The 26,525-nt window shown below is 46.2% G+C and overlaps 1 protein-coding gene across 1 annotated transcript in view; it reads left to right on the top strand.

Annotated features, from left to right (window-relative positions):
- Positions 1-17,139, top strand: part of Fam169b (family with sequence similarity 169 member B) — a 56,295-nt gene extending 39,156 nt beyond the window's left edge. The window contains exons 6-9 of the mRNA XM_032895113.1: positions 10,631-10,813; positions 11,729-11,860; positions 16,900-17,002; positions 17,067-17,139. Coding sequence (XP_032751004.1) covers positions 10,631-10,813; positions 11,729-11,860; positions 16,900-17,002; positions 17,067-17,139 — 491 coding nt within the window. The remainder of the gene's footprint in view (positions 1-10,630; positions 10,814-11,728; positions 11,861-16,899; positions 17,003-17,066) is intronic.
- The last annotated feature ends 9,386 nt before the right edge of the window (positions 17,140-26,525 follow it).

The following is a 26,525-nucleotide window of genomic DNA, read 5'->3' as shown; positions in this document are numbered from 1 at the left end:
TCTCTCTCGCTATATCTATCTGTCTGTCTGTCTGTCTGTCTGTCTGTCTGTCTGCCTGCCTGCCTATCTATCTATCTATCTATCTATCTATCTATCTATCTATCTATCTATCTATCTATCTATCTATCTATCTATCTATCTATCTAAGTATCTATCTAGTCAGTGGTAACTTCAATTTGAATTCTGATCTTCTTCTGGCCATAGTGATGCATGGCTCACTCCATTCCTCTTCACCACACTGGGCAGAAGCAACAAGCCAGTGGAGCATGCCTGCTTTGAGGGCACCAGGGGACTCCCTGCAGGGTGCTGTTTGGGAGGTTAGGCACGTAGACTTTTCAGTTGTCTTTGTCTGTCTGTCTGTCTTTCTGTCTGCCTATCATCATCTATCATCTTTCTCTTGCACACATAAGCCTTTAAATATAATTTGAAAGATGAACAGACAAAACTCTGGGCTTTATAGTATTGCCAATTTTAATCCTTGTACAGTAAAAACGAAACAAGCCATGGTTCCCAATTCCTTCAGCTGCTCCCACCTCACACAATCCCTCCTGAGACAGCCCACCTCCGTTCTTGTCACCCATGTCCCGGCAACCATTGGTTACTTTCCCATCACTGTGGTTTTTGAGTTTCATAGTTTTGCCTTTTTAAAGAAGATCACGGGTCGTTTAGATCTGTATCATTTAGCTTTTCGAGACTGGGTTCTTCCACTCAGCATCATACCTTTGGGCACGGCGCCATTGAGATTCGTCTCGGTCAACATGGGTATCATAGATTGTGCCTCTTTATTCCTAAGGAGTGTGTTCAGTTTTCAAGTAAACGAGTGCCTGTGTATAGAATGAACAGGGTTTTCAGGTGGACTTCTCATTGGAAGCAGTTTGCCAATAGGCTGGTTTGCATTTCTCAGATGGTTTAGTGGTTCTGTGATTGGTTTTCTTACAAAATAGTGACACTATTGTCATTTTATTACTTCATGCTGGAATTTCCCCTAAATAATAAAGAAATTAGTGGGTTTTACTTTAACTTTTACTCTCAGACCACCAGTCCCAAGGCTGTTATGTTAGCATTTAAGGGAAGAAAGTACTAACCGTATTATGGAGTGGGGCAGAGATCGATCTAAAAAAGTACTTGTAAGTATTATACACATGCGCAAAAATCTACAAAAGAACAAACTTGTCTTCCAGATTTCTAAAATCCCAGTGAGAAGGAAAGCCATGCAAACAAGAGTGTCAGCTGCAAGTATTAAACAGGATGGTTAGGAACTTGGACAACCTGGGAGGCTATGAGGATGGCCTCACCTCAGCCTTCTTCAAACCCTGCTTCAACCTTCTCAAGATGTTCAGGGCTGCAGTCACCTCCTGCACTGCGGCCCTTTGAAAGCAGGACTCCCTTGTGCCATCTTCTGGTCTTTTGTGGCCATCATTATTTTTGAATAAGATTTTATTAGTACACAGATACTCATACAATTGCTTTTGTACTGTAACCTCAGAGCCCAGGAGTTGCGACTAAAACCTGAATCCCAAAGGCCAAAGTATTTTTTATGATCATCTTTACAGAAACATTTTGTTGACCCCTATTCTAGAGAATAGATTGTAAACATCTCCTATGACAACAAAACAATTTAATTAAAATTGTATTAGTGGAATTCAGGAGCATTTAGAGTTTTGGCTATCATCTTAAAACTGCTTAACTGCCCTGGGCTCCAAGGCTTCTGTCTTACTCTTGTAGAGTGGTCTCAGGAGAGACCCAAAAGTATGACTATAACTAAAAGACTGTGTTAACAATTAGCAAAAGCCAGCCTGCTTAGCCATTTCTGTTTTAGGTCAGGTTCAGGAGTATCCCAAGGTCTTCATTATCTGCATTCAGGTTCTTTGATTGGCAAATGATCTAAATTTGGGTTTTTATGGTCCACAGAGCAGCAGCCGTCCTCAGTATATTTTCTCCCAGGATTTTCAGGACAAGCTCTATCAGGGTGATTGACATTCACCCCTAAGGCCTGCGCTGCTATCAACTCTACTCTTGGTTATTTTGTATCTATCAGTGCCACAGCAGAACTCTCTGTGACCCATCGTGATTCTCAGAAACTGCTGGGCAGGGTAGTTACAGTATCTGTCTTTGTACTTTTAAATCTTCTTCCAGAAAAACTTGTCTGAAGAAGACATGGTTTCTTCTGTTATTTGTTGAATGCCTATTCCTGGCTTTCCTAGTTAGTGGTCCACCTGTCAATTCTCATTAGGGCATTCTGAGAAATCACACAAACATGTGCGCGCACATACACTCGTGTACACACACACACACACACACACACACACACACACACACACACACACACACACACACACACACACCCTTCCTTTTTCTTTTTTCTTTTTAAAGGACAGGGATTCTCTGGTTAGCCTTGGCTGTCCTGGAACTCTCTCTGTAGACCAGGCTGGCCTTGAAATCAGAGATTGCTCTGCCTCTGCCTCCTGAGTGCTGGGATTAAAGTCATGAGGCACCACCCACCATACCTTACTTTAAGCCCTTTCCTCGTTGTTTGGACATTATTGTTGCAGACGGTCTCCTGGCTCCATGCTGGTTCCTCTTTGGTGAGTTTTCTCTGCTCCTCTCAAAGGCTCTGTCTCAGGTCTTCCCGTGCTGTTGGATTTCTGATTGTACGTGATGCTGGACTGCATCTCCATTGCATTAGAGGTGATCACATGACTGTACATTTCCTTCACAGGATTCTGGTGCCCATATGATCTAGCCATCTGTGGTGACCTAAATAAACTTTGTCTACACTGTTGAACCTTTGGAGTTTATTTTAATTTGTGTGTTTTTTGATATTCAAATGATTTATCCAATATCTTTCCCTGTTGTTGACTATCTTTTTTAATTCCCCGGAATGTTCTATTGCACATAGCTCTGGGGGAAAGCTCCCTCTCTCTCATTTTCTGTTCCTCAGGAGTTTTTAATTTTTGCAAGTTTGGTAGAGCATATCTCTAAATCACCTGAGCCTGGTGATTTTCGTTAAGTGTCAGACGGTTTTAAGCTATTGATGTAATGTTTTAATGCTTGTAGGGCATTTTAGTCTCTCTCTTTCCTCTTGAGTCAGTTTTGTTAGGTTGTGCTGTCCTTAGAGGCGTTTACTTTTTATTTATTTTCAGGTTTATTGGCATGTTCTCCTACCTTTTAAATTTCTGTGGTACCTCTAGTGATGTTGATACAGGATTTTTGAGAGCAGCAGGATATTTCATGTACATTTCCCAAGGTTAAAGATACCAGACACTCACTATGGTCTAAGATCATTGTCACACCAGTGGTGACTAAAGTTGTCTGAATATGCAAAGTGGAAGCAGATATTATTAAAAATTATTATCAATAAATTTTTAAGAGTGAGAAAATAAGGAAAAGTGAGAGAAACCCTGGAGATTGGGAGGGGCTCCCAAAAGAGGAAAAGACCCTGAACTCTGTCATGTAAGGGGTCTTACTGGGCTATGGCAGATAAAGGCTTAGGTATTCCTTATTCAGATTGGCTGATTCTCTAGGCTATAGTGAGCACAGCAGAGGGAAGGCTCACTCACTCCATGCCTGCACCCCTAGCCCAACCATGACTGTGATCATGCATTATTATATACTGCCTACCCATTAGGGGTGGTTGAAGCCCCTCTGTCTACTTCTGACTGAGTTATTAGGTATTGATCTTGGTAGCTGACACTGTTATTGTCTCTGATCTTGCAGGTGTCTTGATAGATATCAATTAGGTTGTTGATTGATATCAATTACGTTGTTCTTTTCCTTTTGAAATCTCCACAAGTACACGACCAGCTGGCAGCCTTACCTTGACAGAGAGTTAACTCTGTCAGAGCCACCAATATACAGCAACCATATACGTCTATGTCCTTGTCTGTGGAATTATATAGGGTCTTTATCCCAAAATGGAAGCAGGCTTGTCAGGAGCCATTTTTACTTGTAATTTAGTCTGTTGCCATTGGCTGCATTCGAGCTAAGGATATGTAGAAGAGATAAATAGTATCAAGCATGCATTCCCCAGGGAGGCGCATGGAAGCCCAGACACCAGGCCCACCAAATTCTCCTGGCTTCTTCGAGCCTGTCTGTCTGCCTTTTGCCAGGTCTGGCTGGCTGTCTCACGCTCACTGCAGGCTTCCTCTCATTCTTAGAGCTGGCTTCACTGTTCCAGTCCTCACGTCTATTCCACTGTAATCTGTGTGAGCAGCTCGTAGCTTTTGGGATGGGACCTTTCTTACTACTCAGAAGGAGCTGGCTTCTGCATCAATATCTCTCTTTTAATTCCTGATGAACTCTATGTATTGTTTCTCTTTTTTAACTTTAGTAACTTTTAAATTAAAAAAACCATTTCTTCTGTGTCTTCGCTTTCTGTCTCGTTACTTTGGTGTGTCTGTGTACAAGTGTCTCCCCAGGTATACACCTTCAAGTGTTCTGGTCCCTCAGTCTCCACCTTATTCCCTTAAGACGGGGTCTCTCACTGAACCGGGAGGTAGGCTGGTGGGCTGTAGGCCCAGTGAACTTCCTGTCTTTGCTAAGTTGTTCACAGCTGGGTTTTTACATGGTTGCTGGGGATTTGAACTCAGGTTCTCCTGCTTGCACACAATGGATCTTATCTACTAGGTTGCCCAATCTTCTCCATCTTGGACGATTTCTGCTCTTTTCACTGTAAAATAGATACAGTGGATGAAATCATTCCTGGGGTTTCTCCCAGTATTTCCCCGAGTCTTTCTATCCTAGCTATGAGCAGAGAGCCAGTTCACTGCAGGCATCTTCCTTCTTCGGCTTGCGGCTGTAATGGAGTTCTAGGAAAATTGTTTGGTAAATCATTTTACATCACGGATTTTACTTGATGACTTTGAAGATATGATCATTCTTTAGAAAGCACTGTAGAGTAATCTTGCTTCTTTTTCTCCAGAAGTTGATTTTGAGAAGTTTACGGAAGCATTGCAAAGACAGAAAGGCCCTCTGTGCCCTGTAGATATATGCCCTCCCTGATATATGTAATCATAGGATGGTGTTCAAGGTGAAGAAATCACCCTTGGTTGATTTTCTATCAGCGTCTGTTTTCTCTTCTCGGATCAAGAGGACACCCAGCACCTGCAACCCCTGTCAACTCTCCTGAGCCTCCTCTACTCTGTAACTGTTGGTTCCTCTTGTATTTCATCAGCTGGACTTTGGAGGAGGTCTGGTCAGTGGTGAGAACAGGCTCTCTCGATCAGCTTCAGTGAGACAGCTTATTTTTATGAGGGTGGGGTGGAGGGAAACAAAGGCTATTTAAGCCTTTGGGAGGTACATAGTTATGGGCTATTGGGGTGAGTATATATCATTGGCTTGGGCCAGGGCACAAGGGCTGCCTCATTTATATGACCTTATAAGGGCAGAGGATGTTTAACTTGGCTACCAGACCATGTGACCTCCTCTGGTGGGGCAAAGGCTCAGGGCTTGTGCACCAGGACAGGCAGACCCAGGGAGGCAGGGAGTGATTCTACTCCTGCAGTCTCAGGATGGGATTTCTGGGATTTGGATATGCTGTGATCCCACGCTCGCTCTAGGCCTGCTTCCCATGGGTCCCGGGCCCCACATCCTCAGGTTATGGGTTGGGAGGTGTGGAGTAACCTTGTCACATGTTGGAACCTGTGGGATACTGCATGACCATCAGGATTGGTGCTAACACTGATCAATGCCTGAGTTAAGGAGCGGGGAAAGGAACATTAATCACGTTCTGTTGTTGTGACAGAACGCTGTGAAGATGTCTTGAAAGGAGGAAAGGTTTATTTTGTCTCACAATTTCGTGGTCATCTGGCTCCATTGCTTCAGCCTTGGATGAAGCCTCTCCACACCAGCTGTGGAGCAAACCTTCCACACCAAGCTGTCTGGGAGACTCGTAAGGCCGCCATGCTTTTGCCACACCGGGGTTATCATTTTCCTGCTCACACTTATTTGTCATGATCTCTTACTTCCGAAAACGTTTTCACACATTCGTCTGTGTGTATGCATACATGTGTGTTCATGTGCATGGGTGGAACAGAGGATGTGGAAGTCAGAGGACCACTCAGTTAATGTGCCCGTTTACAGGGACATGCCATTTTACATAGTTATGAGGTGCAGGGTGATTCCTTGAGATGTGTTCTGATCAAATCTGGGTAACTGATCTCTGTAAAAGTTCTATGTTAGGAGTTATCTATCGAGTTCCTCTTTTGTCGCTGCTTACAAAGCACACAGCTGCCGACTGTACCTCCCTTCTCGTACGTGCTCTCGATGTGTCCTTTAAGATAATTTTTTTACCACAGTATAGATTTATACCTTATAAAACTTGCCTAAACTAAGGATAAATGTTGGGGAAAGGGCTATGGAACTATCACCAAAATCCAGCGTTAGGACATTTCTGTTGCCAGTGGATGGTGTCTGCCCGCCTTTTGTCGGCGTCTCAGCCCCACGTCATAGCCGAGTTGCCTCCTGCCCTGCCAGCTAGCACGGGTCAGGGTTTCAACTAGTGCAGAGTCTCGGAGCTCGTGCAAATCATGGCTTATGTTCTGTTCCTCTTTACTGCCACGTGAGTCTGCCTTAGGAATATGGTCTCCTTTTCTTGTGAAGCCCTTGGCTGATGAGTGGTTTCCCTTTTACCACTGTGATTGGGGTGGCTATAAACATTCCCTTCCTTGTTTGCATGGCAGTATTTCTCTTCCTCTTGGGCAGGCTCCTAGGATTGCTGGGTCCTTTGGCAGGATTGTGTCTAACGTTTAAAGGAATTTGCCAAATGGCCGTGCAGTCTGGCTGAGCCACTGAATGCTTCCATCGGCCTCACGTGAGAGCTCTGATTTCCACGCATTCCTCTGGGCACTCACTAGTGCCCAGCCTTTTGGTTCTAGCTGTCCTAGCCCAGGGAGGTGTCTTGCTGTGGGTTTAGCTTCCATCACTTTCATTATGAGTGATGTTAGCTGGTTCGCATCCGTAGTCATGTGAATGTCTTCTTTATAGGAAGGTTTGTTTACGCCTTTTGTGCAATTTTAATGAGGATTTTATTTTGTTTTTATTGAATTATAAGAGCTCTTTATGCTTGTTCTCAGTAAGCCTTTTCTCAAATGAGAAATGTGATTTGTAAACATTTCTGTTGACAGTCTATGCTCGGCCCTTTGTTTTTCCTAATAGTCTTTTGAAGCAAAAAAATGTAAAAATTCTGATGAGGTTGGAGTTGCCAGTTAATGGTGCTTTTGTGGCTGAATCTATGACCTCCATAACAGCTCAAGGCTTTGAAGACTTTTTTTTTTTCTATTTTCCTTGCTAAGAGCTTTAAACGTTTGTCTCTTATCCTTGTATCTGTGATTCGTTTTGAATTTGTTTCTGTAAAAGATGTAAAAAAAAGATTCCAATTTCAGCTCAAAACAAACAAACAAACAAACAAACAACTAGTATACTTTGAAAGTAACACTCCTTTCTGGTGGGCTCAACATAAGGCTTAGTGTCCTGAGCCATGTCTTCAGCTTCTAGTACGTTAAATCAGAGAAGATTTAGAGCAGTCTTAGGTGTGTAGAAAAATCTTTCGGCAAAGTGCAGGTTTCTCCCATTGCTGTGATAAATTACGAGATCAAGGGCAGCTTCGAGAGAGAAGGCTTATTTCACGTTACCCTTCTGGTAACTTAGGGAAGTCAAGGTAGCAGGAACTGAAGGTGGGTAAGGGTACTGCTCCTTACTGGCTTAACTCCCATGGTCTCTCATCCTGTTTTCTTATAGCCCCCAGGACCTCTTGCCCAGGCGTAACGCCACCCACAGTGGGCTGGGCCTTCCTCCATCAATCATTCGTCAAGAGAATGCCCCATGGACATGCTCACAGGCCAGCCTGATGCAGGCAATTCCTCAGCTGAGAAGCCCTCTTTCCAAGCAACTCTAGTTTTTGCCAAACTGACAAAAAGTAGCCACACAGTGTGGCTAGGATAGTGCATGAATTTGGTCCATGAATTGACATGGATGTACACCTCAGTTTGTTTGGACTTTCATGAAAGACCCAACCCTCAGATACAAGCAACAGGAGTTTATTTTCACCTAGCTCTGGAGGCACAAAGTGCAGGTGGCAGGTGTTAGTAAATCTGTCCTCTCTGGAGGCCGCTTGGTGGTTAGCATGCATCCACTTTCTCCACGTGTAGCTTTGCTGCATTTCTCTTGGTCATATTTCTTCTTATATGGACAGCAGCCATGTTGGACAAGGGCAAAGCCTCATATGAACCCCCGCTCTATCTTTTAAAAGCATTTTATCTAACTACAGTCATTCTGGAGGGTTTGGAACGTGAGGGGACACAAGTCAGCCCGTATGTCACATTGTTGCTAAGCCAGAGGCCACAGTGTACAGGAGGACTCAGCCTTAGTGTTGGATGTTCTGTGTATCTAGACAAATGTTTAATGGTCTGTGGTATATAGGGTAGTCCGTGTCCTGAGTAGCCACAGTGCTCCAACCTAGCAGCCTCTGAAGATTGGCCAGAATATCTGGCAGCTGTATGTTTGCCCATTTATGGGAGCTTCTTCCTTTACTGGGAATGGACTGCCAGCAAGTGAGCAGCGCATTTCATGTACGTCAAATTATTCCACTGTTATTTGTGGCAAAAAAAATTCCCACATAATCTGTATTAATTTGTGTTGATTGACATAGAAGAGTTGATTTCTGGGTCTGGCAAGATGGTTCAGTGGGTAAAAGCACTTACTGCCAAGCCTGATGGCCCAAGATCTAGCCCCCCCATATCCCATGTGATAGAAGGAGAGAACTGAGTCCTACAAGTTGTTCTTTGAGCTTTATACATCTACCATCACATATGTGTGCATTCTTACATTCTCTCTCTCTCTCTCTCTCTCTCTCTCTCTCTCTCTCTGCCATTGATCTGTAGTTCTTTTTGGCAACGTCACACTGGTCCCCCCTGTCAAAGCCATAAAATGGGTTTTGCTAGATTTCCAGCTCTGTTCCTTTCCAAGCAACGCTGGTTGTTCAGGAATCGTTGCATTTCACATAACATTTAGAATAGCTTATCAATGGCTACCAAACCACGGTGGGGTTTTCCTAGGGCTGGCTTTGAACTTCCAGAATGATCGTGGGAAGAATAGTGGGGGAAAGAACTTTTGGGTCCTGATCCATTGACACGACCTTCCTCCTCATTTATCTAGCTCTCCAGTTTCCCTCAATGATTGATTTACACTTTCGTCTTCAAGGCCTGGGCGTCTTTTGTTCAGTGAATTCCTAAGGCTTTTCTTTAATTCTATGGTTAGTGGAGTTGCATCTCTATGTAAATTTAAACCTTCTTAGTTCCAGAAGATTTCATATTCGGTTGACGTTGTTCTCATCCCATAGAAGCCGAGCTGTAAATTTCCAAACAGTCATATCTTTTCAAGCATGTCGAAGGAGAGATCCCAAATATTGTTACAGTTACTGCCATAATCGAATGGAGTTTCCTTGTCGGATATAGACCATGCCCTTGCTCATGGCATAAAAGAGTATTTTCGTGTAACCACGGGCTCTTTGGTTTGGCACTTTGGGCTGTGCTTAGCTGGATGGTTTTGTAGTCTTGATGGGTCTTCTGTGGATGGGTGACCTGTGTGTTGGGTAACTGCCTCTGCCTCTTGGGCTAGCTAGAGGTAGGCTGGGACTAGCAGGGCTCGGGGTCACATTTCTTTCATCAACAGGTTTGTCTACACTTGCCTTTATGATGGAGGTAGGTGTCTGAGAATTTGAGGCACGGACTCCATGAGACCCGGGCTCTGTTAGTACGTCATCTATCACTCTGCCTCGTTCTGTGGCTAAAGTGAGTCACAGGCCAGTAAGACTAGACTGGATGGGAGAACAGATCCCATTTCTTGATGGGAATAGCTTTAACGCCACACACAAAGTTGTATGGACACAGGAAGGGAATCCTTATGGCCATGAGAACAGTGTTGCATAGTATTGTGTATCGGGCAATTCAACGTCTACTCAGATCGGAATCTTTCCTTTTCAGGGAAGAGCGGGAAAGTATTCCCAGGTGCAGGAAGTTACCCGATCTGAATCTTGGCAGTAGGAGAGATGACAGCCATGTGGATGCTAAGATTGGTGACGGTACAGTTGAAGGAAGGTGGAAACAGAAAGGGTGCAAAATCTGGCCTCTCCTGCTTTGATGCAGGTGCCACTCATGAGTTTTGGACGGCAACAGATTTTAACTGAACCGGACACCATAAGCCTCTGCTGAAGTAATTGAAGCAAATCATTACCTGGAGATGGATCCGATTGGTCTCTCTGCCTTCACTGTGGACTGGCTTCACCTATACAGGGAGAACCTTGATGTTGCTTAGATAAACCTTGGCTCCAAGGGTCTCACTGAGAGAAGAGGTCTGGCTAGGTGATGCTTTGGCGGTGCCCAGTCTCCCGGGCTAAGCCCCCATGACCCATTTTCTGTGCTGGGAGCAATTAATTATGTGGGTCTTTGAAGAAAACACTCAGGTCCACTAGAGACCTGGTGTTTTGGAGTGATCTGGTATCTTACTGTCATTTGTTCAGTTTGTGAAGTTAATTCTGCCCCAGGTGGCACCAGTGACCCTGACTAGACCCTTGAGGTCTGGGTGAGTCAGCATCCAGCCTGGGGTACAGCGTATACTTCTTGCTTTCCCAAAGGTAGCCTCTGTGGAGATGGTACCGGCGCATGCTACCTGCTGCCTGTCTTTGACACCGTGTTTGTAAGGAGGAAGAACCGTTGCCAAGGCCTGGGGACAGCCATGCTGAGGGACTTCTGTGACACCTTTCACGGAGACGAAGCCCTGGGTATCAGTTGTCCGATATCTCCTGCAATGTACAAAGGTAACCCCCACCTTGTGTCCTCTGTGAGCATTTGAGTAGTGGTGACCGCTAACACTTGTGGACGGGGGTGACGCTGAAGCAGAAGAGTCCTCTGGGTAGATGTGGTCTGAGGCTTCTCCTTCCTATAGCCTCAGCGTAACCACAGACTTCATGTTCGGTTTGCAAAGAGGACCTTTCTGAGCCCGAGAAATAATTTCATTTTTAAAAAATGCAGATGGTCCCTGACTCACCACGATGCCACCTAGGATTCTTCAGTTTTATAGTAGTGTGAGCAAACATTTAATTGGGGCTGGCTTATGGTTTAAGAGGCTCAGTCCATATCACCATGGCGGCAAGCATAGCCTCGAGAAATCAGATCATCTTGTCATGGCGCTGACAGCCTGTGCGATCTGAGGAGTCTGATTCCAGAATTAAAACTAACTACGGCGTGAAAATGTTTAAACTGACACTTGTACTAAACACACACACAGACCCTTCTATTGCTGTCCTCTCCTAAGTGTCCCGGCCTAATACCTAATTGATGCTGCAGCATCTGCATCTCGTCGTGCGCTGAAAGGCGAGATGGGACGCCCACGGGGGATTGCACAGTGCCCGTAGCATCCCATTTATGTAGATGTAGCACCTTTGGATTTGGTGCTTCAATACCCACGGACACTAAGGGATGGTTACCTCCCAGTTGCAGCCCTGGGAACTCAGTGCAGGGTGGATGGAAGTGGGAGCGTGGGGTGAACAGGGATGATTCTGTACCCGTAGGGAGTTGGTGAGAAGGGTTCAGGCGCAGCAGAACTGGGGCAGTGAGGAGGTGGAGGGTCGCCACAGAAGGGCTGGGAGGGCCACATGCAGGGACTCGGAGAGAGCTGGCTGGCTGAACCAGCCTGGTGGGCGGGAGTCTGACTCATGGTTTGCCTCTCCCAGTCCTCAGGCAGTTCCTGTTGACCTGTCCAGGCGAGAGAGGGCGCTTGTGGGAGGTGGAGCCCCCTGGGGCCTGGGGCCAGCGTGTTAACATCTGGTTCAAAGTTTATCTTCGGGAGCGGACACGTCAAGATGGTGAGTGGGATGGATATCTGCCTAGGGGTCTAGTCACTCTAGCGTCCATAGCTGTCCCAAATGGGGAGTTTCACTTCCACTGACCGAGTCTGATTCTTTTAGTTGTTATGGCTCTCGAGTATGTAGGGGAACAGAGGAGAGACTGAGACCTGACTGGGGTATTTGTTCATTTTCTGTTTCTCCCCATGACCATCTCATTTGCATGGCTCCAGAACATGTCCCTCAGTTTAGGAACTGGAAGCTCTCTCTAATGGTTTCCCTTCCCCAAATAGACTAGACCCTGGAGATATCTACGAATGTTCTCCTTTCTGTTCCTCTCTGCGGGGCTGAGGATCAGGTGCAAATGTTATTTTGAGGGAGTAACATGCACACTCGGTTGGGAATTCAAGAGTGGGCTAAGGTTTGCCTCCATAAGCCAGTCTCTGTCTGTCTCCTGTGCACGGTCTTCTGCACAGGCACACGGTGATATTGAATGGTGCTGTGTATATCATCATGCACGTACATGCGTGTGTGGGGCATGGCTTGCTAGGTATGTGCACATGTGTGTGGAGGCTGGGGGTTGATATTGAGTTCTCTTTCTTATGTTATTCTCCATTTTATTTATTTATTTACTTAGGTTTCTGAGACAGGGTCTCCCAATGAATCTGGTGCTGACTCAGCTAGAATAGCTCTAGGGACACCCCTCCCCGCCATGCTGGAGTTGTAGAAGTAATCCACTGGGTATGACTTCTACATGGTGCTGAGGATTCAAACTCAGATCCTCCTGCTTGTACAGCAGGCACTTTGCTGGCTGAGCCATCTCACCCCAGCTCTTCTCTTCCTCCCCCTCCTCCTCCTCCTCCTCCTCCTCCTCTCCCTTTCTCTTCCTCCTCCTTCTCCTCTTCCTCCTCCTCCTCTTCTTCCTCCTCTTCCTACTCCTCTTCTTTCTCCTCCTCTTCCTCCCCTCCCCCTCCCCTTCTTCCTCCCCCTTCTCCTTCCCCTCCTCCTCCATTTTTCTTCTTCTTTGTTCTATGAATTTCATATATGTACATGATGGCTAATGATTTTCTCCATCCTCCCTAACTTCACATCCCTCTTTTAAAAATTGTTTTTAAGATTTTTTTTTTTAAATCTCTCATTGCATCCAATTAGTGCTCTCTGTATGTGCGTGGGGGTGGGGTCAACCACCCAAGCCCAGGCAGTCTACAAGTGACCACAGTCCAAAGAAAAGTAGCTGTCCCTCCCCAGCCCCCACCGCTCACCAGCTTCTGAGCTACAGCCGGGGCCTTGCCAGCGCCTCAGTCATCCCTGCTGGTCTGACTGGCCTGACCTTGCGAGGTTGGCGCAGTGGCTGTGAGTTCACGAGGCAGCCATCTTCAGCTTTTTAAGGGCCGGATGCTATCATGCTCTACAGATGCGCTGTTCCTCTACCATTGACCCTGCTGTTCTCAGACCTGGGTGGTTCCAGACAGTGCCCCGCTTTGTCAGTGAGGTTTGAATAGTGGGTAAGGGTGCAAGGTAGGGCTTTGATGGCAGCTTCCTCAGGGAAGGCAGAACCTTCAGATGGCCAGAGGGGAAGGAAGACATGATTGCTCCAGGATTTGTAGATGGCTTTCTGACTCCCACCAAGTTTTCACATCTGGACAGGTTCCATGTAAGCGGCTGTGTGGGTGGGGCTTAGGTACTCGGACCTTCCAGCCTCAGGTACCTCTTGTCCTCAGTGCCCAGCATTTACATGTACTGCCCCAAGTTAGATCAGTAGCTTTTGTTCCCTTCCGTGACGCGGGCACCCGTCACATTCATCTGGATGCTTCTGCAGAAGCCGGTGGCTCATTAGGGATGGATGGGCCGGCGTATAGGCTGCCTTTCTATGTGGGTGACTGCTTTACCTCAGGTGGTGACAGGCAAGTGCCCGGGACCTTATTGATGGTAATAGCGCTAGGTCTTGCCTTAATGGCACCCTTCAGCTGTAAGGCTTAATGGGTCCTTACAGATATTAATGAGGTGAGGGAGTGCCAGGGAAGGAGGCTGGCAGAGCCATGACTATGATCCTAATGATGCAGTTAAAGGACTTGCCCTGTGGCACTGTGTTAGGAGGGAAGGGAAGCCAGCCCGTGCCCCTGGGCATGGGGCTCGCGATCCGAGTAGGTTTATAGCAGAGCTGCACAAATGAGGGTCCAGCTTTGTGCTCCGACATACACAGCCAATCCTTGGCTGGGAGTGGAAAAAGCAAATGCACCTCGGAATGTGAAAATTGGCTGGCCAGAGGGGCTGGGTGGGGAGGAGGCTGTTTTGGCCTAATTGGGGAGATGGCTTCTCCTGGAGAATTCCATTGGGGTTCATTTTGAGAGTTAGGAGCCTGTGTGGTCTAGTCAGGGGAAGCTGATCTGGAAATCAGATGCTAATCCACTCTGAGAGTCACCAACTCCTACTCTCAAATAGCGAAAGTGAGGACCTTCACAGAGAATGTTCCAGAAGTCCTTTGCAGGAGGAAGAGTCATTCTTATAATTAACCTATAATTAGATTACTCAGATTCTGTAGTTTTTGAGAAAAACAAAACTAAAGGGTCTTTTCATTCTTTAAATCCTGGCTTGTTTCCAGTGTCACCCTCAGGGCTCCCAGGCATCGTGGGGCAGCCTTTAGCCACCTCATTGATGCACGCGGGGTTTTCCCAGCTGATAAGCAGGGGCTGTGGGATATAATCAGCAATCAGCACCGATGCTGGGCACCCTGCTTCCCTCTTTGTGGAGTTCAGCGAGTGCGAGTTGACTAGAATTTCTCACAGGTCTTGCACATTCCAGAATGTTCTCTACCTTGGGCATCTCACTCACCATGTCACTTAATTTTAATCTTCAGTTAGCCAGGGATACCTAGCGTTCCTTCGTTAAATTCTTGAATATATTTTCCATATTCTAACTCTTGCTCCCGTATTTCTGCTATTCTAGAGTAGGGGTTCGCAACCTACCTAATGCTGTGGCCCTTTAATCCAGTTCCTCACGGTGTGGTGACCCCCCCCACCATAAAATTATTTCCGTTGCTGCTTCGTAACTGTAATTTTGCTCCTTTTATGAGTCAGAGTGTAAATATCTGATACATAGGATATCTGATATGAGACCCCTGTAAAAGAGATTGTTCGACTTCCAAAGGGGTCATGAGGTTGAGAACCGCTGTTTTAGAGGGTCTCTACCGCTTTGTGTGTGGGGAAATGAAATAGGAAGCAAGTACACAACACCCCCCCCCCCACCACCACGCACACTGCTTTTGAGTTTGGAGAAGTCATGGACGTGCGCATTTCGAAGGGAGAGTCTCCGGCCCCATGCAAATGCTTCAGAATGTGTGTGAAGTGGCTTCATTTGTGTTCTGGGTCTTTTTAAAGTTTGCATAGCCCTGACTGTTGATAACATCTGTGGCTTGTAATGACCCTGGAAATTGTTAGATTTTTTTCCCCCCAGACTGTTTGAGAGAGGAGTGTGTGGGAAATGTCTCCCCCACCCCTCTCGGTTACATGGGAAACCTTTGAAACTTGACCTATAGTATCGTAATTCCCTCTGCCGTGATTTCCTAGTCAGTATGCACATGCCGAAAGTCTCTTTACTGGGAGGGGGGCGGGGCGAAACCAAATATGTCAACAAGGAAATGTTCTTTTGCTAGAAAAAAATGTTGCTGGAAATGTGAAATCAAAACAGTTTTTCCTTTTAAAATTTCACAATTTTATTTTCTTTTTTTCTAGATGAATTTATCGTGTTCACTTTGTCACGTACCAAACAAATAAAAACAAACAAACAAACAAACAAACAAACAAACAAACAAACAAAAAACCCTAGATGGATTAAGTACATAGATGGAGATGCGAATGCTTTGCCATGGAAAGGGAAGCCTGCTTTTCTAAAGTCAGAGGGCCAGCAAACTGGAGTCGGAGACTTGTTGCAGCTTGTTCTCATTAGCTGTACGTTACATAGTACAGCAGCAACAGCAATTTTACGGTGATCCAGTATGCCTGGGAATGTGGCGAGCCTAAATAACCGGCTTAGTTTACTGCGAGGAGATTATTGTAGAGCGCTGTTTTGGGCAGGTTTTATGGCTCCCTCTAGTGGCTATCATTATGCACTGCAGTCCTGAAACGGTGCAGGCTCTTACTGATGTACCTGACTGTCTAGTTCCCCAGATAGGTTATCTTTCCAATTCGTGTATTAAAAGTTATGGGACATTAGTTGGTTAGGAATGAAATGCAAGTAAACATTTGATTCTTGTTAGCGTGAATTCTCTCACTGCACACAAAAAGATAAGGAACAATGGGAACTTGAGAACGCTTTCATCTACCCCCTCTGTCCACCCATGTATTCTTTCATTTGATAACAGTGCGGGCAGGTACTTTCTTAGGCATTAAAGAGTAAGCAGACAAGACGTAAGAGGCCTCTGTATTCATTTATAAACTACTAAGTCCACAGGAAGTTACCCTTTCCTGTCTGATGCAAAAACTCTGTGTTAGAGAGATGAGTGTGCTGAAAGGGGTTTTAAATGCTTAGAATTAATTTTTTAAAAAAGATTTATTTATTTTATGTATGTGAGTATACTGTCGCCATCTTCAGACACACCAGAAGAGGGCATCAGATCTCATTACAGATGGTTGTGAGCCACCATGTGGTTGCTGGGAATTGAACTCAGGGCCTCTGGAAGAGCAGACAGTGCTCTTAACTGCTGAGCCATCTCTCCAGTCCTTAAATTTTTTCCAAACCAAACTTTTATTAAGATCTAATACCCAAGTGATATAGATGACCTTGAACTTCTGGTCCTCCTACCTCTCAAGGTCCCAATTCCAGGTGGGCACCACCACGCATGGTGTGTGTGATGCTGGAGATTGAAGCCAGAGTGCTGTGCGTGCAGAACACTCTCCTAGCTGAGCTACATCCCTGCCACTGAACCACTACCACTTTCATCCCTGACACCTTGCAGCTGTCCTCAGAGAACAGCAGTGTAGCCAAGATCAAAGCGGAGAATGGAGTGGGGCCCCAGCATCGATGTGCAGGGAGAGGTTCGCTTATCCTGTTCTCTTGTTTAGGGAGCACTGTGCACCCTAAATGTTCTGAAGAGGACATTGACACTCCCAGGCAGACTTCTCAGGATGATGGACCCACACACTTTAATCAAGGAGAAAGCCACAGGTACAGTCTCAATGTGTCATCCCACAGCCTTTCTCTCCCCTTAGCGATCACTGGCCTTTTTTAGTGACCGCCTGGCAGCTCCCAGCTCCTTGGATACCTGGTCTGCAGGGCTCCTCCCTGGCAGTGGGCCATGCTGATGTCGGGGATAGAGGGAATGGGATAAGAGGAGACCTTTACAAGTACACTTTTTGTTTTTGTAGCTCCATCTCTCAGACAGACAAGCACTCATGAAGTCAGAAGGAAACTAGGAGCCTGACCCAGGCATCCTTAGAGAATTAGTGAAAAATCTAAATTTTAAATCTGGCTGCAGACCAGCATCTTTAGCATAGAACAAAAGCAAAGCAAATCCACCTTGCTCTTTTCCCACTGCCTCCCCACTCTGGCTGCTAGAAAGAGGATGAAGTTGGGAGTTTTCGTCCTCCAGGGTGACTGGAGTCTTGAGGGGAAATAGGTTACCAAGTCTTTCGTAACATCTTGGTGCTCAATATTTGATAAGATTTTGGTGTTTTTCCTGAAGCCAGCACACTGGGTGATTGCTCTGAAATCCTTCAAGAGTCAAGTCTAAGACCTAACTCTTGTACATGTGAAGCAACAGGACTCATTCTGTTAAGCAGATGATTTCTGGGGCAAGATTCCGCAGAGGCATAAGATATTCCAGTGAGTCTTGGCTCATCTTTGAAAGTTGTACATGGGTAAACATTTGCCCTCAGTGAGTTCTGTTAAAACACTTTCCACTTGTATATAATGCATTGACCACGGTCACTGCCCCGTTACCCTCTGTTTTTCCCATTCCCCTCCCACTGACCCTCTTTCTTCTCCTAACTCTTCCTCCTTATACCATCCCGATAGACCAATGAAGAAAATGTCCCACCCCTTCCTTCAACCAGCAGCTGCACAAAGCTTTGTATAATCTCGGTGTATTTATGTACTCCTGTGAGTCCAGCCCAAAAGAGGTAGAGGCAGGAAAATCAGGGCATTCTTAGCTTCATAGAGAGTTCAAGGACATCCTGGAACACACGGGACCCTGTAACAAATAAACAAACAGACAGACAGACAAATAGACAAAAAAGAAGTCTAGTTGTGCCTTGGTGTCTATGGGAGTTGGTTTCAGGACCCTCCTTGGATGCCCAAGCCCCCGGTGTAAAATGGTGTCCCTGTTTCACTCACCCTCCCGCACACGTGACATCATCTCTAGATGGCTTGGGCACCCAGTGCAGTGAGCACCACAGAAATAGTTGCTCAGTACTGTTGATAATGACCTGGGAAGTGTGGCCATGCCCAGTACAGCCTGAGCGGTTTTGGAGTCTTCTGACTTGCGGTTAGCTGAGTCTGTCCATCAGATGCTGGTGCTGAATGCATGGCCCTCTTGCTCTGCTCTGACCTTACTCAAGTCCTATATAGGCTGGCCTTCGGGTCCATCCAGCAAATATGTACACAATGTGGACCTGCCCTGTCCAGCATGACCTCATCACGGTGTTTGAGGTGAATGCTTTTGCCTTATGTTCTGATTTCATTGGAGAACCGGAGAGGACACAGAACGACCAACAATGTATCAAAGCTTGGATGCCCCTGAGACCCTCCTGGGATGAGATGGAGGGGAAGGGAGCTCAGAGGACATTGGCAGCCTCTGGGCTGGTTGGTGAGCCATGGCAGAAGCGTGTGAGGAACTTGACACCTAACTCCTGAGAGGTCCGTCTGGATTCCCCAGGATCTGAGCCTGAGGGTGGGGTCCATTATCTCTGGCTCCCCTTGTAGAGTCTGAAGAACTCAATGGGAGCCACTTTTGAAAGGCAACTGATGGCAGATCCAAGACTTCAGAAGCTCATTCCCTTACCACTGCGTCTATTCCCCAGGTGTATAGGAGGGAGATGCATGAGACCACGCGAATGAGTGCATCCCCTTTCCCTTGGTGGAAATTGTCTCATGGATGGACCAAGGTACCCATCCATGTTGTACATTCAGCCCTGCAGTAACCTCAGACCCTGACACCAGAGTGTTTCAGGGGGGCTTGTCTGTCACTTCAGAGCTCCTTGAGGGCAAGCACCAGGGCTGGATAATGTCAACTATGCCAGGGCCATAGGGTAGCTAGCCACTGTGGGCCTTGGACTGCATTAGGGCCAGTGTTGCCTTCAATGCTATTGCGTCCAGATGTCTGGATGTGGGAGGAGGATTTCTCCCAGAGAAAGCTGGCCTGGCACTTTATGTTCCTTGAATGGTCAAACAACATACTCTGTGGGGCCTTACAGTCATCAAAGTATTCAGCTCTTTGCTTATTTCTTATTTCTACATATATACACACATGCTTGCATCATACATGCCTACACACATACATCTCTCATTTTCTCTCCTGTTTCTTTCATCTCCTCTCTTCCTCTCTCCCCCTTCCTCTACCCATTTATCTGTATATATGTGTGTATACATACTGTGATGGTTTGTATCCACTAGGCCCAGGGAGTGGTACTCTTAGAAGGTATGACCCTGTTGGAGTAGGTGTGTCACTGTGGATGTGGGCTTTTAGACCCTCATCCTAGCTGCCTGGAAGTCAGTCTTCCACTAGCAGCCTCCAGATGAAGATGTAGAACTCTCAGCTCTGCCTGCCCCATGCCTGCCTGGATGCTGCCATGCTTCCTTGATGATAATGGACTGAACCTCTGAACCTGTAAACCAGCCCCAATTAAATGTTTTTATAAGAGTTGCCTTGGTCATGGTGTCTGTTCACAGCATAAAACCCTAAGACACACACACACACACACACACACACACACACACACACACACACACACACACACACACCATACATGCACATGTTCTCTCTCTCTCTCTCTCTCTCTCTCTCTCTCTCTCTCTCTCTCTCTCCTTTGATCCACTTCTATATCCCCTACCATCTGTCTCTCTTGCTTCTTCCTTTCTTCATTCTTCCAATCACCCATCCACCTATCTAACCGGTATGCTTTCTGTGGAACAAACTGTGTTGTGCTTGGGACATTAAGCTGAGGCTTGGTTTCAGCCTCAGGGAGGTGCTCTCTCTGGGTGGGCTGCCCTTGAGTGTCCCCTGCAGTTTCTCTTTCTCTCACACTCATTGTGAAGAGGGAGGGGCCCAACTGTAATGAAGCAGAACTTGCAGCTCCATATTGGGACATCACGAGGCCCCCCCTTTGCACATGGGGTTTGAAGGAAGCCCAGACCACAGACGTGAAATGAGCATCCAAGGGGTGCTTTGTGTGGGAGCCCACACATCCTTTAACATGGAGTTTGTGTGTTGTGAAGATTTTGTGTTTTCTGTTCATATGAAAATTAACTGGGATTTAATAACATTATTGCTCAGTAAAGACCTTCTATGAATTAATAACTTAACTGTGGGATTTGCAAGGTGCCCATGGAGTTAGGAGAGGTTCTCTGGATTGGAGAAGTACACTCCCTGGTGGTGGCACAGTGGGTGCCATCCCTAGGTTGGTGCAGGTGCTGTCTAGGAGGGCACCTAAGGATCTCTTGCTTGTCCCTGTTTGGAGAGCCAGTTTATACAATGTCATCATTCTGTTTTTACTCAGTTTCTTTAGGAACTTGCCTTCCCCACCCACTTTGAGACAGGGTCTTACTGTGTAACCCAGGCTACACAAACACACCATTTCTGTCTTAGTCTCCAGAGTGCTGGGATGACAGTGCCCAGGGTGTTTCTATTAGTTTTTTTAAAACGATTTATTTACTTATGTATGTATATAAGTACACTGTTACTGTCTTCAGACACACTAGAGGAGGGCATCCGATCTCATTACAGATGGTTGTGAGCCATCATGTGGTTGCTGGGATTTGAACTCAGGACCTGTGGGAGAGTGGACAGTGCTCTTAACTGCTGAGCCATCTCTCCAGCCCTTTTATTGGTTTTAAACAGTTGTTGCTAATATAGTTTACTGAATGTAAAAGTGATTTTCAGGGCTTCTGCAGCCACTGCCCAAAAGAAGTGTTGTGTCCATTGGCACCCTTTCCCTAGGTGTCCCATCCACACTCTCTGCTTACAGAGAGGCCTACTCTGAGCATGTCACATAACTGCAGTCTTATCTTAGATTTTATCGGCAGCTGGCTCTCTTCACTTAGGATGACAATGGTCAGAGGTCTGCCTATGTTACAGCATGTGTCAGCACTCCTTTCCTTTTCAGGACTGAATAATATTCCACCACATGGAGATATGGCACTGCATTTGTTCATCCACTCACCAGCTGATGGGCTGTTGGATTGAGTTCTAGCTTTGTCTGAAATAATAATATTGAGATTATTGCTTTAATTTCCATTTTCCCAATTGTCAAATAAACTGGAAACTTTTCAGATTATTTATTAGCCATTTGTGTTTCTAGTGTTTCTTCTTTTGGGATTTATTTGTTCAGTTCACTGGCCAGTTTACTCAATGATTATTTTTGGTGTTTATGTTTCTCAGGGTATTTTTTTTTATATTGTATATACTAACCTCCTGTATTATGGTTGCTTTTAATGCCAGTGTATCACAAACTAGAATCACCTGACTAGGGAGCCTCACTTGAAGAAGTGTCAGCCCTGACTGGTGTGGCAAGACCTGCCCTGATTGTGGGCTGCACCTTCTGGTAGAGCCTGGATGAAAGGGTTTGTCAGAAGGAAGCTCATCTCTATCAGCACACTTGGCCTCCTTCTGGTGGCTGAGTGGATTTACCTATTGCTGCTGCTAATTCCACCACAGACAGCAGAACCGTTGTTTCCAGTGTCATTGTGGGCCAAGGACCAGTGTCTCCCCAGGAACCTTACAGGTCTCCAGCACCAGATTGGGTCTGCTGAAGTGCCAGGCCAGGTGGACTGAGAAGCTCCCGCCAGCTCCCCTCTCCCGCTTCAGTGAGAGAGACCCTGGGACTCCTACTGCTGGGGCACCAGCCTCACGGACGGAGTAACCGCCAGGTATGCAGCTTTAGGTGTGATCCTGGTGTTACTATCTAAGGCTGACTGTACCGGCTGGTTCTGTGTGTCAACATGACACAAGCTGGAGTTAACACAGAGAAAGGAGCCTCCCTTGAGGAAATGCCTCCATGAGACCCAGCTGTAAGGCATTTTCTCAACTAGTGATCAAGGGAGGAGGGCCCAGCCCATTGTGGGTGGTACTGTCCCTGGACTGGTGGTCCTGGGTTCTATAAGAAAGCAAACTGAGCAAGGCAGGGGAAGCAAGCCAGTAACATTCCTCCATGGCCTCTTCACTAGTTCCTGCCTCCTGATCTGCTTGAGTTCCAGCTTGGCTTCCTTTGGTGATGAACAGCAATGTGGAAGTGTGTTCTGAATAAACCCTTTCCTCCTCAACTTGCTTCTTGGTCATGATGTTTTGTTGTACAGAAATAGAAACCCTGACTAAGACACTGATCTTCTAATCCATCTCTCTCTCTTTCTTTCACACACACACACACACACACACACACACCTGTGTGGTCATGGTGTCTCCACACAGCAACAGAACAATAAGACAGAAGTTGATACCACATTCTTCCAACAAACAGCATGGTCAGTCCTATCACATGATATTGCTGTGATAGGCTTGACCATGCTGTTTGTTGGAAGAATGTGGAAGACTTTGGGACTTTGAATGCTCTAATGCTCTGCACTAATTAACTTGAGTACTGGAAGAGTGACTCAATGGAGCATCCTAGTAGGATCATGGAGGAGAGAGTAGGGCTGAGGATGATGCAGACTCTGCAGGTGCACCTCAAGAAGTTTCTGAGGGCAAGAAATATTAGCAAGAGACCTAGAGAACGTGCTTACACTTTGGCAAAGAATGTACATGTCTGCTTTCTGGCCTTGCCTTAAAAATCTTCCTGAGCATTGTTGAAGAATTTTAGATTCGTGTCCTTGGCGGAGGAGATTTCAAGATGGCCTAGTATTGACTGCATCACATGGTTACTAGCAGCCGCTCTTAGGCAGATCCCAATGAAAAAGAAGGAGCAAGGCAAAGGGAAATAAAAATGTACATCAGGGAAACGAAGCCAAACTCTGTGCTCAAGGAGATAGTTTTTTTTAAAAGGCTCATTTTAAAAATGGAATGAAGGGAGTGTAACTTCAGGGCAAGACCCCACCCAGCTAATCTGCAACTTAGAAAGAGATAAAAGATTTGGAATATTTTTAGGCTAAACAACAAAGGAAAGTTTACGCAAATGCAAGTCAGTGACTGGGGCAAGTCCCAGCACCAGCAAGCAACAGAACTTGGCGGCCTCAGCCATAAACCTTTATGAAGTTCTGGCTTTATCAAGGAATATGATATGGGAAAGGGGCTCTGGAACCTTCCTCTGTGGCTGAAGAAAGCCAAGGAGGCACAGGAGTCCCTGTGTGAAGGCCCAGAGAAGCCATTATGTGAAACTGTGAAAACTAAGCTTGGATTTTATTGGAAACTTCAAAAAGTTGGAGATGCCAATGCCATGGGATACCTGCCAGGAAGAGCTGATAACAGGGAGTGGAACCATCCCAAGAGAAAGAAGTGGGCTCCAGTCAACGACGCTGGGAGGAGTTGGAGGTCTGAAGAGCACTTTGACATCAGACATGGAGATGCAGGATTTGGAGTTTGCCCAGCTGGCCTTCAGTCTTGATTCGGTCCAGTGTTTCCTCACTGAGCTCCCTTTCCTCCCTGTTGGAGTGGTAATGTATGTTCTGTGCCACTGTATGTTGGAAGTATGTAATTTGCCTCCTGGTTTTTTAGGAGGTCACAGTTAAGAGATTGCAAGAGTCTCAGAGGTGGCTTTCGACTTTAAAACAGATTTGAAACAGAAAGACTATGGGGATTTTGGACTTGGACTAAATGCATTTTGCATTATGATATAAGCCAGTGGGGCCAGGGAACAGGATGTGGTAGTATGAATAGGAATGGTCCTCATAGGCTCATTTGTTTAAATGCTTGGTCCCCAGTGAGTGGAACTGTTTGGGAAGGATTATGAGGTGTGGCCTTGCTGGTGTAGGTGTGTCATTGGGGGTGAGCTTTGAGGTTTCAAAAACCCAGGCCAGGCCCAGTGTCTCTTCCTGCCTGCAGACTGCTGCTGCTGATGCAGCTCTCAGTTACTTTTCCAGCACCATCCCTGGCTGCCACCCTGCTCCCAGCTATTGTGACAATGGACTGACCCTCTGAAGCTGTACGCAAGCCCCCAATTAAATGCTCTCCCTTGGTGTGTCTTCACAATAGTACAACAGCAACTAAGGTAGTGTATGTTTTTTTTTTATTTTTTTATTTTTTTTTTTATTAACTTGAATATTTTTTATATACATTTCGAGTGTTATTCCCTTTCCCGGTTTCCGGGCAAACATCCCCCCCCCCCCCCTTCCTTATGGGTGTTCCCCTCCCCACCTCCCCCATTGCCCCTCCCCCAACAGTCTAGTTCACTGGGGGTTCAGTCTTAGCAGGACCCAGGGCTTCCCCTTCCACTGGTGCTCTTACTAGGATATTCATTGCTACCTATGAGGTCAGAGTCCAGGGTCAGTCCATGTATAGTCTTTAGGTAGTGGCTTAGTCCCTGGAAGCTCTGGTTGCTTGGCATTGTTGTACATATGGGGTCTCGAGCCCCTTCAAGCTCTTCCAGTTCTTTCTCTGATTCCTTCAATGGGGGTCCTATTCTCAGTTCAGTGGTTTGCTGCTGGCATTCGCCTCTGGATTTGCTGTATTCTGGCTGTGTCTCTCAGGAGCGATCTACACTTCTGCACTTCTTTGCTTCATCCATCTTGTCTAATTGGGTGGCTGTATATATGGGCCACATGTGGGGCAGGCTCTGAATGGGTGTCCTTCAGTCTCTGTTTTAATCTTTGCCTCTCTTCCCTGCCAAGGGTATTCTTGTTCTTTTAAAGAAGGAGTGAAGCATTCACATTTTGATCATCCGTCTTGAGTTTCATTTGTTCTAGGCATCTAGGGTAATTCAAGCATTTGGGCTAATAGCCAGTTATCAATGAGTGCATACCATGTCTTTCTGTGATTGGGTTAGCTCACTCAGGATGATATTTTCCAGTTCCAACCATTTGCCTACAAATTTCATAAACTCGTTGTTTTTGATAGCTGAGTAATATTCCATTGTGTAGCTGTACCACATTTTCTGTATCCATTCCTCTGTTGAAGGGCATCTGGGTTCTTTCCTGCTTCTGGCTATTATAAATAAGGCTGCGATGAACATAGTGGAGCACGTGTCTTTTTTATATGTTGGGGCATCTTTTGGGTATATGCCCAAGAGAGGGATAGCTGGATCCTCAGGCAGTTTAATGTCCAATTTTCTGAGGAACCTCCAGACTGATTTCCAGAATGGTTGTACCAGTCTGCAATTCCACCAACAATGGAGGAGTGTTCCTCTTTCTCCACATCCTCGCCAGCATTTGCTGTCACCTGAGTTTTTGATCTTAGCTATTCTCACTGGTGTGAGGGTGAAGGTGTATGTTTTAGGACACACACACACACACACACACACACACACACACACACACACATCACCATCCCATTGGTTCTGTTCTTTTTGAGAATACTGATTTATATATCCTGTCTACAGAAGGCAATCTGAACACTTGAATTTGTAGTTCTCCTTGTAGAGAGTAACTGGTCTGTAGCTAGAAGGCGCTCCTTCCCCCCCAAATCCCGGGGTAGGGGATAGAACCCAGGGCCTCCCGATGTCTAGCCAGAGTGGCTTCTACCCTGCCCTGCAGATGGCAGTTTTAAGCTAGGTCCTTGAGTTTTCATTTTGAGAAGTTGTGTGTATTAGAGTTCTCTAGAGAAACAGGTAGAATGAATCTATATACGGAAAGGAGATTTATGATACTGACTCATAGGTTATGATCCTGTTATTCTAACAATGGCTGCCTAGGAATGGAAGGTCCAAGAGTCTCGTAGTTTTCCAGTCCTCAAGGCTGGATGTCTCAGTCGGTCTTCAGTATGCAGTGGGATCCTGAAGGTGTAGATTGTAATGTCAGTGACGGAGTGGACTTGCCAGCGAGCATGAAGGCAGGCAGGCAGAGAGCAAGCTTCCTTCTTCCATGTCCTTGTATAAGCTGACAGCAGAAGGCGTGGCCCAACTCAAAGATCCAATTAGAGGTGAATCCAGGTCTGTCCTCCATTTCTAGGTTTTAGTTACTTCCGGGTATAGTCAAGTTGACAACCAAGAATAGCACCACACTGAGATACACGTTTTCTCCATCGGCTCTTCCTCTTTGGTGCTTTCGCTTCAGAGCACAGAAAACTGCTGTGGAAGAGGGAGAGAAATGAGTGGCTTCTGTCCTGAGCTTGAACCACCACACAAGAGCAAGGAGTCCCAGAGTGTCCCCAGCTGGCTCTGGCCAGGAGAGCCCCAGGTCAGCTCCAGACAAGACATCAGGAGGGAGTGATTTCCTTCCGTGCCCCAGTGATCGAGGTGCTTCTGTGAGGGATCAAAGGCTGCTTAATGGAACTGGCTAATCCTTACAACTTCATTTCCATCAGACGTGGTGCATTTGCTTGAGGCTCTGACAAAGAGTAGACAGAATGGGGAGAAGCTAGTCAGCCTCAGGACAGCAAGCTTGGTGATAC

Source organism: Rattus rattus, chromosome 2 (assembly GCF_011064425.1).
Source record: "Rattus rattus isolate New Zealand chromosome 2, Rrattus_CSIRO_v1, whole genome shotgun sequence".
Classification (NCBI taxonomy): Eukaryota; Metazoa; Chordata; class Mammalia; order Rodentia; family Muridae; genus Rattus; species Rattus rattus.
The sequence above is the reverse complement of the archived record's forward strand: the minus strand, read 5'-3'. Positions and strand labels throughout refer to the sequence as shown.